Below are 15,373 nucleotides of genomic sequence, written 5' to 3' on the forward strand. Positions count from 1 at the left end.
GGCTTGGGGGGTTTCCCCGACCACGCCCCATTTGTCGCCCGGGCGCGCTCCTTCAGCCCGCGAGAGCGCGCCCAGGCTCCAGCCGCGCCGCCGCCGCCGCCGCCGCCGCCGCCGGGCGGGAGGAGCCGGCGCCCGCGTCCGTCCGTCCGTCCCTCCCTCCCTCCCTGCGCCCTCCCGCCCCCACGGCTCCTCATCCTTAAAGCTCGAGTCCGCTCGCCCCGCCTGTTTGGAGAGGGCACCGGGCAGCGGCGGAGCGTGCGGCCGCGGCGAGCCAGCGCTGACAAGAGCAGGCGCCCGAGGCGACGGAGCGGCGGCGGCGGCGGCTGGCCCCGGGGTCCCCGTTGAGGGAGGGGAGCAGGGGGGAGGGACGGTGAAGGGAGGAGGGGTCCCGGTCCTGCTCGCAGCCCTGCACGGTCGCAGCGCGCAGCCCGGCCCGTTCTGCCGGGGCGCAGTAGCCTTCGGTACCCGAGGCGCCGTCGCTTAGGGGCCGCCGCCGCCATCCCGCGGGCGAGGCTCCCGGGCATTGGCTCCCCTGACCCGCCGCGGTCCGTTCCAACCGCCGCCCGCGCCAGGTAGCCGTCCCGCCGGAGACCATGTTCGACAAGACGCGGCTGCCGTACGTGGCCCTCGATGTGCTGTGCGTGTTGCTGGGTACGTCAGGCGCCGCCGTCCCCGGGGGTCTTCCGGGCGGGCGGGGAGGAGGGGATGGGGATGGAGGGGACACACACACACACACACACTGCCGCGGAGCCGCGCGCTTGGTGCGGGGTGGGTGTGCCCGGCCCGTGCGTGCGTGCGCGCGCGCCCGCCCCGCCGCTGCGGGAGAGAGTTGTCCCGGGGAGCCGCTTGCGCAGCTAAAGGGGGGGACCTCCCCGCTTCTGCATCCTGCACTCTGGCTCCCGCGTGGGCTCCCCCTGCCTGTCTGCCGGTGCGCTGAGTTCTAGCCCTGCTTGGCCGCTCCTCTCGCCTGTGCCGTTCCCCCCTCTCTCTCTTTCTCTCTCTTTTTTTTTTTTTTAAACCCCCCCCCCCCCCATCACGGCCACACTCTACCGGACAGGGTGGGCTCCTCCCTCTCTACGGTGCAGAGCAACCTAGCCACTGCCTGATCAGGTTCTGCAGCGAAGCTGGAGGTTTGATGCACACAGTCCCCCCCACCTCTTCCCCCCCAGGCTTCTCTGGAGCAGGCTCCAGTGCCCGGTGTACCATAACTTGTGAGAAAGCACTTTCAAGTTTTCGACTATAAAAGGCTTAGAACGTTCCTAATTAGAAGGCATTGCCAGGTTGTAAATTGTCAGGTTGCAAGGAGGGGGTGGGGTGGGGGATGAGGATGCCAGGTTTCTGCCTGGTGAGGTGTGAAGAAGCTTGCGTTTCCTCCCCTCCCCGCCCCCCCCATCCCCAAACGCAGGAGCCCAGCTACCTTTCTGTCTCCTGTGACAGCCCAGCAAGGAGTTCTAGACACTTCTCTAGCTGCAGCAAAGTTGGCGTTGTTTTCCTGATCGGAAGAATTCAGTTTGGGGGTGGGGGGTGTCTCTGGTCGCCAGGTCTTTCTTTCTTTCCGGGGGAGAGGTCTGGAATCATCTGGACAAGGACTAGGCTTCGGAAGCAGGGGCTTCCACCTTTTTTCTGTATAGTCAGTTGTAAACCGATGGAGGTTTGGGTGATGGGCCTGGTGAACTGAAGTAGTTCTGGCAAGTTCTCAAGGTGATTAGTGGCTTTTGCATCTTAGGTATACAGATATGCCTACTGGCTTCTCAGAGATAAGACCTATTTCCCCGGGCTTTAATCTAGCAGCGCTTGACTGACTATTCTCCTCTCCTACTTTCCAGCCTGACCATTTAGACGCCTCCAGTCTTGTCAAATTGTGAAGATTTCGGTACATTTTTTTAAAATGCATTTTCTTAGAGTCCTTTCTTTAAAAAACTAAAAATAAAAAAATCCGTGCAACTTCTTTCTTTACCAGGACACCTTCACCCCACAGTTTCAAAGTGAATTGTATGGTTGGTTTAAAAGAGAAGATTCAGTCTTAGGACAGGCTTTAGTAACATGTGGTAGCCTGTAACCCAGGCACCTATGAGGTGGAGGCAGGAAAATATTTAGTTCAGATCCAGCCTAGGCTCCCTAGGAAGATCCTGGGTCACTAAGCAAAAGCAGTCTTTGTGGAAACACCTTTTCAGATGTTAGGGCATATTATTTTAAAATTATTAGCTTATACAATATTTTTTTTCCTTTCTTTTCTTCTTTCCCTCCCTTTCTTCCTTCTTTCTGGACAGGGTCTTGCTGTGCAGCCTGGTTTGGAACTTGTGCCTCTTCTTCCTCAACCTCCAGAGTGCTAGGAATATTGGCATGCTCTTCCATGCCTGGCTAAACTGTGATGTTATTTTCCTATACCAAACGCCGATTAGGAGGGCTGAAACAATCCATACTGCTCATAGGTAGCCACAGCTCATGTTATTAATAGGAAGCCGCATGGTAGATCTCTCCTTTTAAAAAATTCATGTGTGAGCCTGGTGTTCTGGCTCATATTGTAATCCCATCACTCAGAAGGTTAAGGTAGGAAGATTGTCATGAGTCAGAGGCTAGTCTGGGCTACATACATAGTTCAGGTCAGCCTAGACTACAGAGTGAATCCCTATACTGAACCAATAAACTGACAGAGATCGTGTGTAGTGGGAAAACGTGTATGCAATGAAATTTTAGAAGTTATATTTTCTGGTAGCCTGTGTTGTCAACGTGGTACATTCTGTTGAGCTTGGAGTAATCTGTCTGCCCCAGCTAACCCCACAGTTTCAGGAATATGATATCTTTAAGGCATCGATATATAGTTTTTGCTTTTTTTTCAAGACAAGGTTTCTCTGTGTAGCCCTGGTTGTTCCGGAACTCACTCTGTAAACCAGGCTGGCCTCGAACTTACAGAGATCTACCTGCCTTTGCCGCCCAAGTCCTGGGATTAAAGGCATGAGCCGCCGCCGCTGCCACCACCACCACCACCACCACCACCACATCGCTGCCCAGCTAAATTTGCTTTTTTAAAAAGATCTTCATCTATTTGGATCTTATTTTATCGGTGTAGTATTGTTTTTTTCTTGTGCCACAACTGCAGTTTCTTTTAAAGTAGTCCAGTGCATTGTCAGGACAGCCCGGATTTCCCTTTTCCTAAGTAGAATATAACCTACTTATTTTCATTAGATATGTACAAAATGCCATTAGATGTAACCACATCAACTCTCACACAGAACATGAAGGGAAAACAGCGACACAGGACCTTTTAAGACTGACTTTTGGAAGATAGGTTTTTCTAATAAACTTACCCTTTCTAGACGAGTCTGAGGATTGCTCTAAATTTGGGATTTATCCACCTTACTGACAGCCAGGGATTGGCAGCCTAAGATTGTCTTTGCTTCAAGAAAGCTTCCAGCCTGGCTTGAACTTTTTCCTTTTCCCCCTTTTCTGGGGAGCATCTCCCGGTAAAGGTTGACTACATTGGCAGAAAGATGATTAAGCACTTCGAAAGTATAGGTTATGTGAAAGTGATTCATAATTATAATGTGAATGTGTTCCACCATCACTCTGTGTGCCCTTTTAATATGGTGATGGTACATGGTTTCGTTACACAAGTCTTTTATAATTTTTACCCAGGGTGATGTCTTCTGAAGTGATCGTTAAACAGTATGTGCTTATGTGTTTATGCATGAGTTTGTTTCTAAATAATCTCCATTAACTTCTATATGCATATCTAAATTATCAGCTCCTTCAGTGGATTTGGCAAATCCTTGAAAAAGGAGAAATTTGAGAGAGAATCTATATTTGACTCCTCTGAAATGGAGTCTTGTCATCCCTGTTTCTTTTGAGTCTTTGATTTGACTCGCCTACCATTGATTTCTGTTTGAATTTGCTTGATGGCTTCTTTATTTATAGATATGGTCTCACCATATAGTTTTGGCTGACCTGGGACCCACTATGTGGACCAGGCTGACCTTGAACTCAGAGATCCACTTGCCTCTAACTCCTAAATGCCGGGATTAAAGACGTGTGCCATCCATCACACTTGGCCTTGCTCCTGTTCTTTTGACCGGCGGTTCTAGAACTGGGGCTAAGTCCATCTACAGTCACCTGAACACATGAGAAAAGCTGCTATATGGAGAACGATAGAGAGTTGGTATACAAGTAGCTATTTTAGCCCAGTGTATTATGCTGTGTCCTGAATATAACTCACTTTTTAATTACTAAGGATTGTCAGTCCCTTAGCCACCAGGTAGTAGATACTGAGTCCATTAATTGATTCAGCGCACACTGAGAGATGACTTTTGTACCTTGTTAGAGCTAGGGATATAAAGGTAAATAGGACAGTCCCCTCCCTCAAGGAGCGCAGCGTCTGATGAAGGAGAAACAAACAGGATGTTACATCATGTGAAGTGTGCCAATGCAGGTATGGTGCCCTTTGACCACAGAGAAGGGTCATGTCTTAGATCTATACTGTTTAGAGAAATGGCGTATCTGTCTACTCTTAGAGATACGGAAATGTCAGAAGTTGCATAGCATTTACTCTTAGAATTCTTCCCTCCCCATTTTTCAGCTTGATCTCGGGAGTGGGAACTCATGTACCTGTGCTGCTGGTGATTTATCTCTGGGTAGGCCTGTGACATTTGGAAGACTGGGGTGCAGCTGGCAAAGCTGCCTTCTGCATGTCTGGATTTTGCTGTGTAGTGATTCCTTTTTTTTTTTTCTTAATGCCCTGTATACTTCCTTTCTGTGCTGCACGGACCTTAGACTTAATGCTGATGTTTCTACCTAAGGAGAAGTCACCATTCCTAACTGCTATCTCTACATGCTTTCAAAGTGGCTCCCTCAGCTTTTCCTCTTGATTGTAGCATTTGGGTGTGTGCTGGGCTTTTTGTTTGATTGTTTTCTTGTTTTGGCCAGGATCTGATAATACCCATCTGTGTCCAGACTAGAACTGAGAAGGTTTTTCTTCTTGTACAAGTCACCAGTTACAGCCAGCTGTCTTGATAGCAGATGCAATAGGGTTTTTTTCTGGCTTTTTTAAAAAAAGGTTTATTTATTTTTATTTGTGTTTGTGTTGTGTGTGTATGTGTGAGAGAGAGAGAGCGAGAGAGAGCGAGAGAGAGCGAGAGAGAGAGAGAGAGAGAGAGAGAGAGAGAGAGAGAGAGAGAGAGAGAGAGAGAGAGGGCAAGCCTATTTGAGTTTATGTGCAATGTGTGTGCAGTGCCTGTAGAGTAAGATGGTGTCATATTCCCTGGAAAGATGGTTGTGAGCCACTGTGTGGGTGCTAGGAACCAAGACTGAGTCCTCCAAAAGAGCAAGTGTTCTTAACCACTGAGCCATCTCTATCCCAGGATGGTCCAGTTTCCTTACCATGTTCCAAATAAAGCATCATTGTGCCGACACACTCCGTAGGTGTAGAATAAAATTTGACAGCAAAAACATTGGCTACCAACAGTAGGCAGTTATGAAATCTCTGTTACTTGTTAACCCAAATACTGATAAGTCAGTACCACAATGCTGACGTCCTTTTAACACTAAGGAGTGATCCCTTTGCTAATCCCCGGGATGAGTTGCTTTAAGAGCAGAAAAAAGGTACATGGAAATAGTTCGGTTTCATAGTCTCCGGCATTTTTGTACCTTACCTTTTCTCCTAAAACTAAGTCATTCATTCACTTATTTCATACATTTACTAGCAGCTGAATAGGTGGTAGATTTAATTAGGGACATTTCTTTTGCCTCTGATGGAAGTCTGCTAGGTTTGTTTCTTTAACTTTCTCATTGTTTCTAATAATAGGAGGAGAGAGGGAATCTCAAGGTGAACAAAAGTTGGTCAAACTGCATGTTCTTGTGTCAGATTAAGATTCTGTTGCAAAGCTTTTTCTTAAGTTGGATGGGCAGTTTGGAACAAGAGCAGAGGCTGGAGGGGACTGCTACGCTTTGGTGACTACTTGGCTTCATGAAGTTGAGTTGACTTGACCTTAAATGTGCTGCACTTGGACCTGAGTATGGAAATGTTTAGAGAACTTTGTCCATATATGTTTTATGAACTGTGAATTCCTCCTTCATATTCTCTTTGGATTATATCCTTTTGGAAACTCAGAGACATGCTACGAGTCATACTAATCCCATTCTCATATAGTCATTTTTGGCTGAACTCTACTGAAGTGTTTGAGATGTTTGGGGACTTACTCTGATTCTAAAAAAAACCCAAGGTCTTAGTATTTGCATATGAGGTTGTCACTATTTGCTAGAGATGGAGATGCTGGCAGCCTAGGCAAACACTCAGATTCAGGTGGGCTAGTTAGCATAGCATGTGGAAAGGAACTTGGATATTTTTTAAAATTATTTTTCTGTGTTCATGGTGTTCAGAGAACGTCTTTGGGTAGTCTGTTTTCTCCTTCCACTTCTGAGTAGTTCTGGGAATTGAACCCAGGTTGTCAGATTTTCAACTTTATACTGGCTGAACCACCTCAGTAGCATATAGTCTGCACAGTAAGCTAATTAGGGATTGATCGCATAGGCGCCATTTTGTCTCTATTTTCTTTTCAAAACAGCACTTACCTTCCAGAGGTTATACTTGGTGGTTGCAAGAAACTTTCAGACTTTTTTTTTTCCTTTAAAAAATTTTCTTTTCTTTTTTTTTTTTTTTCAGTTAAAAAAAATCGGGGAGGGGGGTCTCATGTAACTCAGGCTGGCTTTGAACTTGCTAACTGAAGATGGCCTAGAACTTTTGAGCCTGTTGCCTGTGTCTCCCGAGCACTGGCATTAGGGGAGTCCACCACCTGGCCTGGTTTTAGGAGGTACTTGGGATCAAAGCGAGGGCTTCTCAGGTGGTAGGGACAGTCTGCCCGCTGAGCCATGTTCTCCCGTTTTTTCCTTTTAAAAGATAGGTTTTTAAAGTCTAGATGGCTTAGGCAGAATTTTGTTTTGCTTTTAGTTTTTTTTTTTTCTTAACCGAAAGGAGTCTAGAATTGGAAATGACTTGCTCTTTGAAATCTGTATGTTTTTTCTTTATCACATTAGAGACAATGCATTCTTTTGTTTGTTTGTTTTTGTTTTGTTTTGTTTTTGTTTTTCAAGACAGGGTTTCTCTGTGTAGCTTTGCGCCTTTCCTGGAACTCGCTTTGTAGACCAGGCTGGCCTCGAACTCACAGAGATCCGCCTGCCTCTGCCTCCCGAGTGCTGGGATTAAAGGCATGCGCCAACGCCGCCCGGTGACAATGCATTCTTGCAGTGGACTTTGGACCCATACTTCCTCAATTCAATTTCTTTTTCTTTAGTTTGTTATCTATGTGACCTTGGGAATGGTCTCTCTGAGCACCTGTGTTTCCTCAGCTGTATAATATATAATGACCTATTTACATCTCTTTTGTGAAATTTAAATGAGTCAGTATGTAAATTACTTAGAGAAGTACCTTGCACTTACTGTATATGTTGAGTAAAATAATTCCCTGTAATTCTAGCACCCATAACACAATAATTAGTAGAACTAATATCATCTAGTTTTGTACTAGGGATAGAAATACAGACTTTAAAATGTTTCCCATGAGAGCTCATGGTATACTTTTGAGATCTAGTATTTTATCAGTTAAGAATAAAACCTACATATATGCAGTAGTAATTCCAGGCAAGGTGGAAACTGATCTGTTTAGTTTTGGTAGGGTGTAATTGAGTAAATGGAAAACTCATTACTATATACAGTGGTGAGTCCAAATGTGGCCGATTTAAGAGCAAGAGAATCCGTTATACCCTAACTATTTTTACTGTCTTAAGTCCTAGGAATGGTTGCTCTCCTTGTTTAAAAAAAAAAAAAAAATCGAGCTAAGATTCCTAAGTTTTTTTTTGAATAGCAGTAATTGTACATTCTCCTCTGTATACTAAGTCTCCCTCCTTTTTCGAGGCAGAATTGCATGTAGCCCAGGTTGGCCTTGAACTGACAGTGTAATCAGGCATGACCTTGAACTCCTGAGCCTTCTGCCCTGCCTCCAGCACAAGAGCTTGAGACCCGCCACACCTCATTTAGATGCATTCTGTAGTTTGGATTTCTCTTGTAATTAGGCATTGAAGAAACAGTTGTGCAGTCACCCCCCCCCCCCCCAACTTTCTTTCTTTTTCCGTGAGCTCTGTGCTGTGTGTGTTTGCAGGGTCCCCGTGTGCAGGTCTGCAAGCACATGTGGGGGCCAAAGGTCAGCCTCAGTGTTGAGGGCAAAGGTCAACCTCATGGTTGCTCCCCAGGAGCCTTGTGTTTGGAGACAGGTTCTCTCATGGAGCCCCAGGTCTAGGGAGCCCCAGGGCCTCCCGTCTTTGCCTCCCCAGTGCTGGGGTTCCAAGCTGGCACCGCTATGCCTAGCTTTAAAACACAAAACGTGACATGGGTGCTGGAGATTGAGCTCAGGTCCTCAGGCTTGCAGCAAGCATCTACCAACTGAGCCCGCCTCCAGTCCTCCTCTTTCTCTCATTGGCCCCTTCTTTTCCTCCTCCTTTTCTTTTCCTCCTCCTTCCTCCCCTACTTTTCTTCCGATCTCAGGCCTGGCTGGCCTCGAACTGGCCTCGATTCCTGATCACCTTGCTTCTGCCGCCTAAGTGCTGGGATCTCAGGTATGTGGGCCACGCCGGGCCTACCCTTGTTTCACAGGTATTTATTTTGACCTGTGTTATCCTGTTGTATAAATCTAGCATTACGTTTTGAAAAGTACTTGAGTCTCTACCACTTTTCATTAAATTCGCTAAGTGCACGTTTAAATGCCTAATACAGTGAGTGCTAGGGGCTGAAAGCATCAGTGTGAGAGAGGCAGGTTCTCTGTGCTACTACATGACAGTTAGAATGCTTTGCAGAGGCTGAGGAAGAATTAAAAGGGAACACATTAGTGGGGTTTTGGGGGATGGCTTCTCTAAGGAAGGAGTATTGGAAATGAGAGATAATTACGGGGAGATGAAAATGAATTGCCCATGGAGGAGCTAGGGGGCTGATATTAAGCACAGGGAAGAGCAGGTGGTGAGGCCCAAGGAGGAAAGGGCATTTTAAAATAGGAAAGATGCCACTGGCCAATTTTGGCATTGCTGTGGCATTTTGGAGCCCATCATGACTAGGGAAATCTCCCTCAGACTTCAAGGCAAACGAGTTTTGGTTTTGGTTTTAAATTTTACATGCTCTGCCCCACCTTGGGACTTTAACCTTAAATGTTACTACTGCTGGCTACAGGCATGACCAGCAGTGAGCAGGTGAAGAACCAGTGTTGCAGATCTGTTGAGTGAGTAACAGGCTTCTAGGTATGAGGCTGCGGTCCACAGAGGAGGCTGGGGAACTAGCCAGGAGATGCTCTATCAGCTATCACAGTTTAAAACAAAGCCAGTATCTCTTTGGACTTTAAAATTGTCTCTAAGCAGCTTATTATATTTTTATTTAATCAAACAAACAGGGTTTTTCCATGGGGGGGAAATAGAAAAAAAGGTCAGTGTGGTTGAGTTACCATATGTATCTATTACCCCCCCCCCCCCTTCTTGCTTGAACCCAGGGCCCTATATATTCTAGGAAAGTGCTCCAACACTGAGCCTCTCTCCTCGATTCCTAATATCAGTGTAGAAAATAATAACATTGACTTAATGCTTTCTGGGCCTGTATAGACTTGCTCAGGGTGATTTACTTGACCCTCTCCTATCTGTAAGGGATGGAACTTAGCCCCAGGGTCATTGAGAAACTGACCCAAAGCAGCTGTAAATGGTGTGAGTCAGGAATTGGAAGTGTACTTTTGAGGACTGTAACCTCTGAATAGTGATTAATTTGTTCAGATTTGGGATGAGTTGTAATGAGTGGGTAAAGAAATGGGGGTGATATTTGGCTAACTAAACGTTTTATGATTGCCTGTGTCCTGTCTGGTTGTGTGGTTTCAGAGTCAGGGTCTGCTTCCCATGTTTTGATCATGAAACCTGCGGTCTAAGACAGGCACTGTCAGTTTTACAATCCACATTTGTAGTAACTATGAAGAGTTAGCAGTGAGGTAACTAGTTGGGATGTCATGGAAGGATGTAGCTGAGTTGCCAGCTCCAGTGGCATGCCTAGAGCCTTTTTCTTCAAATGGTGCTTTTGTTGCAGGCGTTCCCCCTGAGTTCTCCCAGGAAGGGAAGAACCTTTGTCCTTCCTGTATTTCAGGTGAATCATGGGTAGTGCTCACAGTAAGGCATTCTAGCAGACATAGTTAGAGCCCCGTGGTTTAGTCCCAGGCTGTCAGTTCTTGGAAATGTTGCTTGAATCTTTTTCTGGGTGAGGTGTCTAGGAAAATGACATAGGAAATGGGTAGTGGAAAAGCTCTGAAGTTAATTGGCAGCTTCCTAAACTGGGTTCTGCTTTGCTTTTTGAGTTCATGTACGGCCATGGTAGGAGATGGTTGGCTGCTGTCGGGTTAGAGAGGTAAACGAAGAGAGAGCCATTATTTATTGGTGGTCTGTGATTTGCTTTTGGTAAATGTTTTACATAAAGTCATGTACCATGACGCAACTATGAAGTGTATAGTACTGGTTTTACTTTATGCCCTTCCACTGGGAATGCAAGTGACTAGAATAATAAAACTCACGGGTTCTAATGAGTTCTTGCTTATTATGGAACACAGACTCATGACAAATTACTGTATGATAAGTCACTAATCCTTGCACTGAGCTTGCAAAGAGTGAATGAAACAGGACTCCATTCTTAAGAGGTGCACACAGCCTTGTAAGAGGAAATAGGCTGCATTCAAAAATTTGACTGTTTAGAGACCAATTTTCCCAAGACCTGCCCTTCTCTATGGCAGAGTTACTGTGAAGCTCCAGGAACATTGCTTTTGGATGGTGCTGCTAAGTTATGGATCCTTTAGAAAATTCAGGAAACCAATCCATAAACATTACATTACTATGGATACTTAGAAGGTATGTGGTACATGGTACGTAGGCATTCAGATGTTCATCAGATCAATGAATGGAAGCGTCAGCTAATTGTCTAAGATTTGAAAATATGCTTGAGTCAGCCAGCCACTCTCAAAATTCTCTCTCCATCTGTTACTGTGATACTGGGCAGGTCACCCTAGCTCCTTGGGGATCTCCTCTAATGAGGAGAAGGATGATGACGCTGCTAGTGTCTTCCTCCTAGCGCTGTGAAATAAGATGAGATAATGAGTGAGACAATGTTCGTGACATGTCTAGTTCAGGCTTGGCCTACAGGAGCCGCCGCTCAGTGTTGTAATTTTAATCATTATTGTTATTAAGCTAATCAACCAATTTTGTATCACTGACACATGGTATTTAAATGTGATTTCCTTTGCTAGTGAGTTTTCTTTTGGAATACTGTTGAATGGAGTTCTAATTACAATTTATTCTCATTCATATACACGCACCCCCCCCTGCTCCCCCCCCTCCCCATGTGTGTGTGTGTGTGTGTGTGTGTGTGTGTGTGTGTGTGTATGTGTATGTGTGTGTGTATGGTAGAAATCAAACTCAGGGGCTCATGCATGTCAAACATAGACTGTACTACTGAACTACAGCCCTAACTACAATTTCAGCAACATTGAAGATGCTCATCAGAGCCAGATGTGGTAGCCCATGCCTTTAGTCCCAGCACTTGGGAAGCAGAAGCAGGTAGATCTCTTGAGTTTGATGTCAGCCTGGTCCACAGAGTGAGTTCCAGGACAGCCAGGACTACACAGAGAAGCCCAGTCTTGAAAAACCAAACAACAACAAAAAGAATATACTTTTCAGTTACTCAGCCCATTTCTGTTCCTAATCTGCAGATTACTATGGGAAGTTTCTCCTTTTCTTTATTTTTTCCCTGCCTCCCCCATTTCTTTCTTTCTTTCTTTTTCTTCTTAAACAGGGTCCTGTATTTCCCAGATTGTCCTCAAACTCAGCAGGTAGCTGAAAATGGCCTGTGGATACCTGATCTTTCCTGCCCCTGCTTCCAGAGGACCAGGGTTGCAGGTGGGAGCTACCACACCAGGCTTGTTTGAATTATTTCTAACCTGTTCCTTCCTGGATTCACATCTTCATTGTACATCGATTTATATTTCTAAGTGAGCAGTCTACTCATGGCTCACAGGCAAGGCAACTAATGAATGTGCAAGGCTTGAGAGAGAATGACAAACTAGAAACAGGAATAAACAAGGTGTTTGTGCTGTGATGTTAGAATGGTTTGGGTAGTTAGAGCTTAAGTGAGTGCTTGGCTCCCAGAACATGAACATTTGGTTTCTTGGTAGAAGCTGGTCAAGAGCTAACTGAAATTTCTGGTTGACTGAGCTAGACTGCTAGCTGTTTGTATACCTTTTCGAAGTCAGTATTAGCTTAAGGAAAGGGTGCGCACAACAGTCATTATTGGTGAAATTATTAAGGCCACTTCACGTAGTTCAAAGGGAGGTTTATTTTGTGGGGTAACTTACTAATGAAGGGATAGGTAGGTTGTAGGGTCTGGGAAAGGTGTGTCGCAGTCCGGCGGTGCTCTCTGGAGAACTCTGCTCAGGTCTACCTCCAGCATCCAGGGTCCAGGAACCAAGAGGGCCCCCGGCATCTTGAACTTGGGTCTTCAATGTCCTCTCTCAGCCCTGCCTTGTAGGCGTGACCATTTCCGAACCGAAGCCTCAGTAGGGGTTGGAACTTCCACGTCAAAGCTGGAATGGCTACCCACTACAAGTCGCAATTAAAAAACATTTACAAATGATATCCCAATTTGGCCACAGAGTCAAGAGATATTTGTGGTAATTGTTTTCTCCAAAGGGCATAGATAAGATACAAATATTAAGTGTGCTGTTTTCCAGATGCTCTCTACATCTGATCCAATAGCCCATTAAAGCTATCTTTGATGTTACCGGAACTTGTTAGTCGGGTTATGGGTAATGGTGATTTTACAGTTATGGGTGGTTGTCTGTATTCAAGCGGTGAAAGTCTAAGTGCTGCCATTAAGTGTAGACGATTACTGAAACCTGGAAACAAATGTATAATTCCTTTTTATGACGGGAAGGTCTTGCATGGATTTTCCCTTTGCTCAAGATTAAACATTGTCTATGGTTCTTTTTAGTGAATGGCTGTTTCTCTGTATAACTTTATTTAAAGAGTTAAAAGTGTGGTTTAATAGGAACAGCCACCGATTTAGAGTCAGAGTCTGGCCTCGCCTCTGCTGCTCCCTGTGATTTCCATCCATGGCCAGAGCCACGCGGCTGCTTTATTCAGTCCTATGTAAATCATAGTCAGGATGATGCCTGTCTCAGGGCCATAGTGGGAAATGAGGTTCATTTCAAAGGAGTCGGACATCGGCTGCAGACTGTATCGCAGTAGTTCATACCAGGGGACTCGGGACAAAGAGACCACAGTTCCAATCTAGTCTGACTGTCAGATGGACTGCCCTCTGTATCAAAAGCAGTTTGTCTTCTCATGCAGCATGTCTGTCACAGTTGGGGGCAAAGATATAACATTTAGGGGACTCCTTGAAAACTGTAATCTGCCCGTAACCTGCAGGACAGTAAATAGAGGAAATGCCCATTTAACAGAATAAATACAGTAGCGGATTCATGGTTGGGGTGGTGAGGTTTGACTGTTAGGTTTGGATGCTACAATAAGGCTGCAGCTAACAGATGGTTTATCAGCATATGTATGTATAGTATTGTGATACAGATCTATAAGTTCTTGGGGGAATTTCACATACTGTACAGCTGCAGAGACCCAACACCACCAGAATTAAAATACCATAATATCTTGGCCCAAATTACAAGAAAGCCTTACAAGTTTGAGTCCTATATAAGAACCATATTTGCTTTTTCATAATAATTAAAAAAAAATAATTTAGGGCTGGAGAGATGGCTCAGTAGTTAAGAGCACTGACTGCTCTTTGAGAAGACCTGGGTTCAGTTTCCAGCATCCATATGGCAGCTTACAGCTGTCAGTAACTCCAGTTCCATGGCAAAACACCAATGCACATAAAAAAAAAAAAATGAAAAACCCTTACATTTAAAAACAGTAAGATGATGGGGCTGGGGATTTAGCTCAGTGGTAGAGTGCTTGCCTAAGCAAGTGCAAGGCCCTGGGTTCGGTCCTCAGCTCTGGAAAAAAAACAAAAAACAAAAAACAAAAACAGTAAGATGAAAAAATGAGGATGACCCATCTCTGCCATCCTCCTGGTGATGCCAGCCTCCAGTGCTGGTGGATCCTGCAGAGATATGACCTAGATAGAGTTAGGACCTAGGCTAGAGCCTCTATCTAGGGGGCTCTCAGGACCTGGGTTTCACCATCCCACACTGGTTGCTGCAATTCCTGGGTGCTCTGGGCCAGATCCAGGGGGTGATTTTCAGTGCCATCTGGATAGGGGTCATATTTACAGTGACTCAGATTTCCTGAAGTAAGAAATTTGTTCCTTAGGTTAGCCAATTAATTAGACTTGTGTTTTGAGTTTACTAGGAAAATGGGTAGATCTCCGGAAGAGCTTCCTGATGGTTGCCCTGATTTCGTACTCTCAGACTTTCCACGATTAAGGATGCAATCCTAGAGCTGGGCATGGTGGCACGTCTTGAGCTTAGGCATTAGAGACCAGCTTCAGTCACATAGGAAGACTGTTCAGCAACACACATGAAGGACCACCATGTTCCAAAACAGCAGCCAGCGCCTGGATTTGGAAGGCAGGACCGTGGCTTAGTAACCAAGTAACAAGACAAGTTGTTGAAGCCCAGAAGTTAGACATCTGGAGCTGTCAAATTCATCCAATAGAATTATGATAGACATGTTGAGACAGGAGGCAAGGCTTTATTGATACTGGTGCAATAAGGACAATTCCGTCTATATTTAATAAAGGGTGTAAATTGGTACATTTCAGTGGGCCAGCATTGTATCTATAAAAAACTGTATTTACTCAAGACAAGAGTCAGAAGGCATGCAATTTTAACAGAGCTTCATTATAATGGTTTGTATTAATATGTAAAACATTTTCATTTACTTTACTAGCATATTGAATGTTTGCAGAATTCTTTTGTTTCATGATATACATAAACTTTTAAGTGCAGGGACACTCCTGCTTCTTGAATCTCAAGTTCGAAGCTCCAGGTTTTTTTTTTTTTTTTTTTTTTTTGTTTTTTTTTCCTGTCTAAAAGGGACTGTTCCTCTGTCTCTAGATGTAGTTCTTGTTCTGTGTTGCCCGTTACATTTTAAGCATTTGTTTCTTCCACAGATATGCGCTCATTTACTACGTGCCAGGCCCTGGGTTAAGTGGCGGTCACATAAACAGAGAAGAAAACAAACCAGTGCGTGCTTTTGAAGGAGAACTTGGGAGCTATGGTAGTTTACAGTAAGGGGCTTTGAAAGAATTACTTTCTGGCTGGGAGCATCATGTTCAGTAGGTGTTTAGCATGTGCATGAGCTAAGAAAC

The 15,373-nt window shown here is 45.1% G+C and overlaps 1 protein-coding gene across 3 annotated transcripts in view; it reads left to right on the top strand.

Annotated features, from left to right (window-relative positions):
- Positions 1-376: 376 nt before the first annotated feature.
- Positions 377-15,373, top strand: part of Plpp1 (phospholipid phosphatase 1) — a 63,065-nt gene continuing 48,068 nt past the window's right edge. Inside the window, exon 1 of one of the 3 annotated variants that reach the window (XM_036206903.1) lies at positions 377-651. In XM_036206903.1, coding sequence (XP_036062796.1) covers positions 594-651 — 58 coding nt within the window. In that variant the 5' untranslated portion in view covers positions 377-593. The remainder of the gene's footprint in view (positions 652-15,373) is intronic. The other 2 variants (XM_036206904.1, XM_036206905.1) reach the window with 2 other exon arrangements.

The sequence above is a fragment of the Onychomys torridus genome, chromosome 15, assembly GCF_903995425.1.
Source record: "Onychomys torridus chromosome 15, mOncTor1.1, whole genome shotgun sequence".
Lineage (NCBI taxonomy): Eukaryota > Metazoa > Chordata > Mammalia > Rodentia > Cricetidae > Onychomys > Onychomys torridus.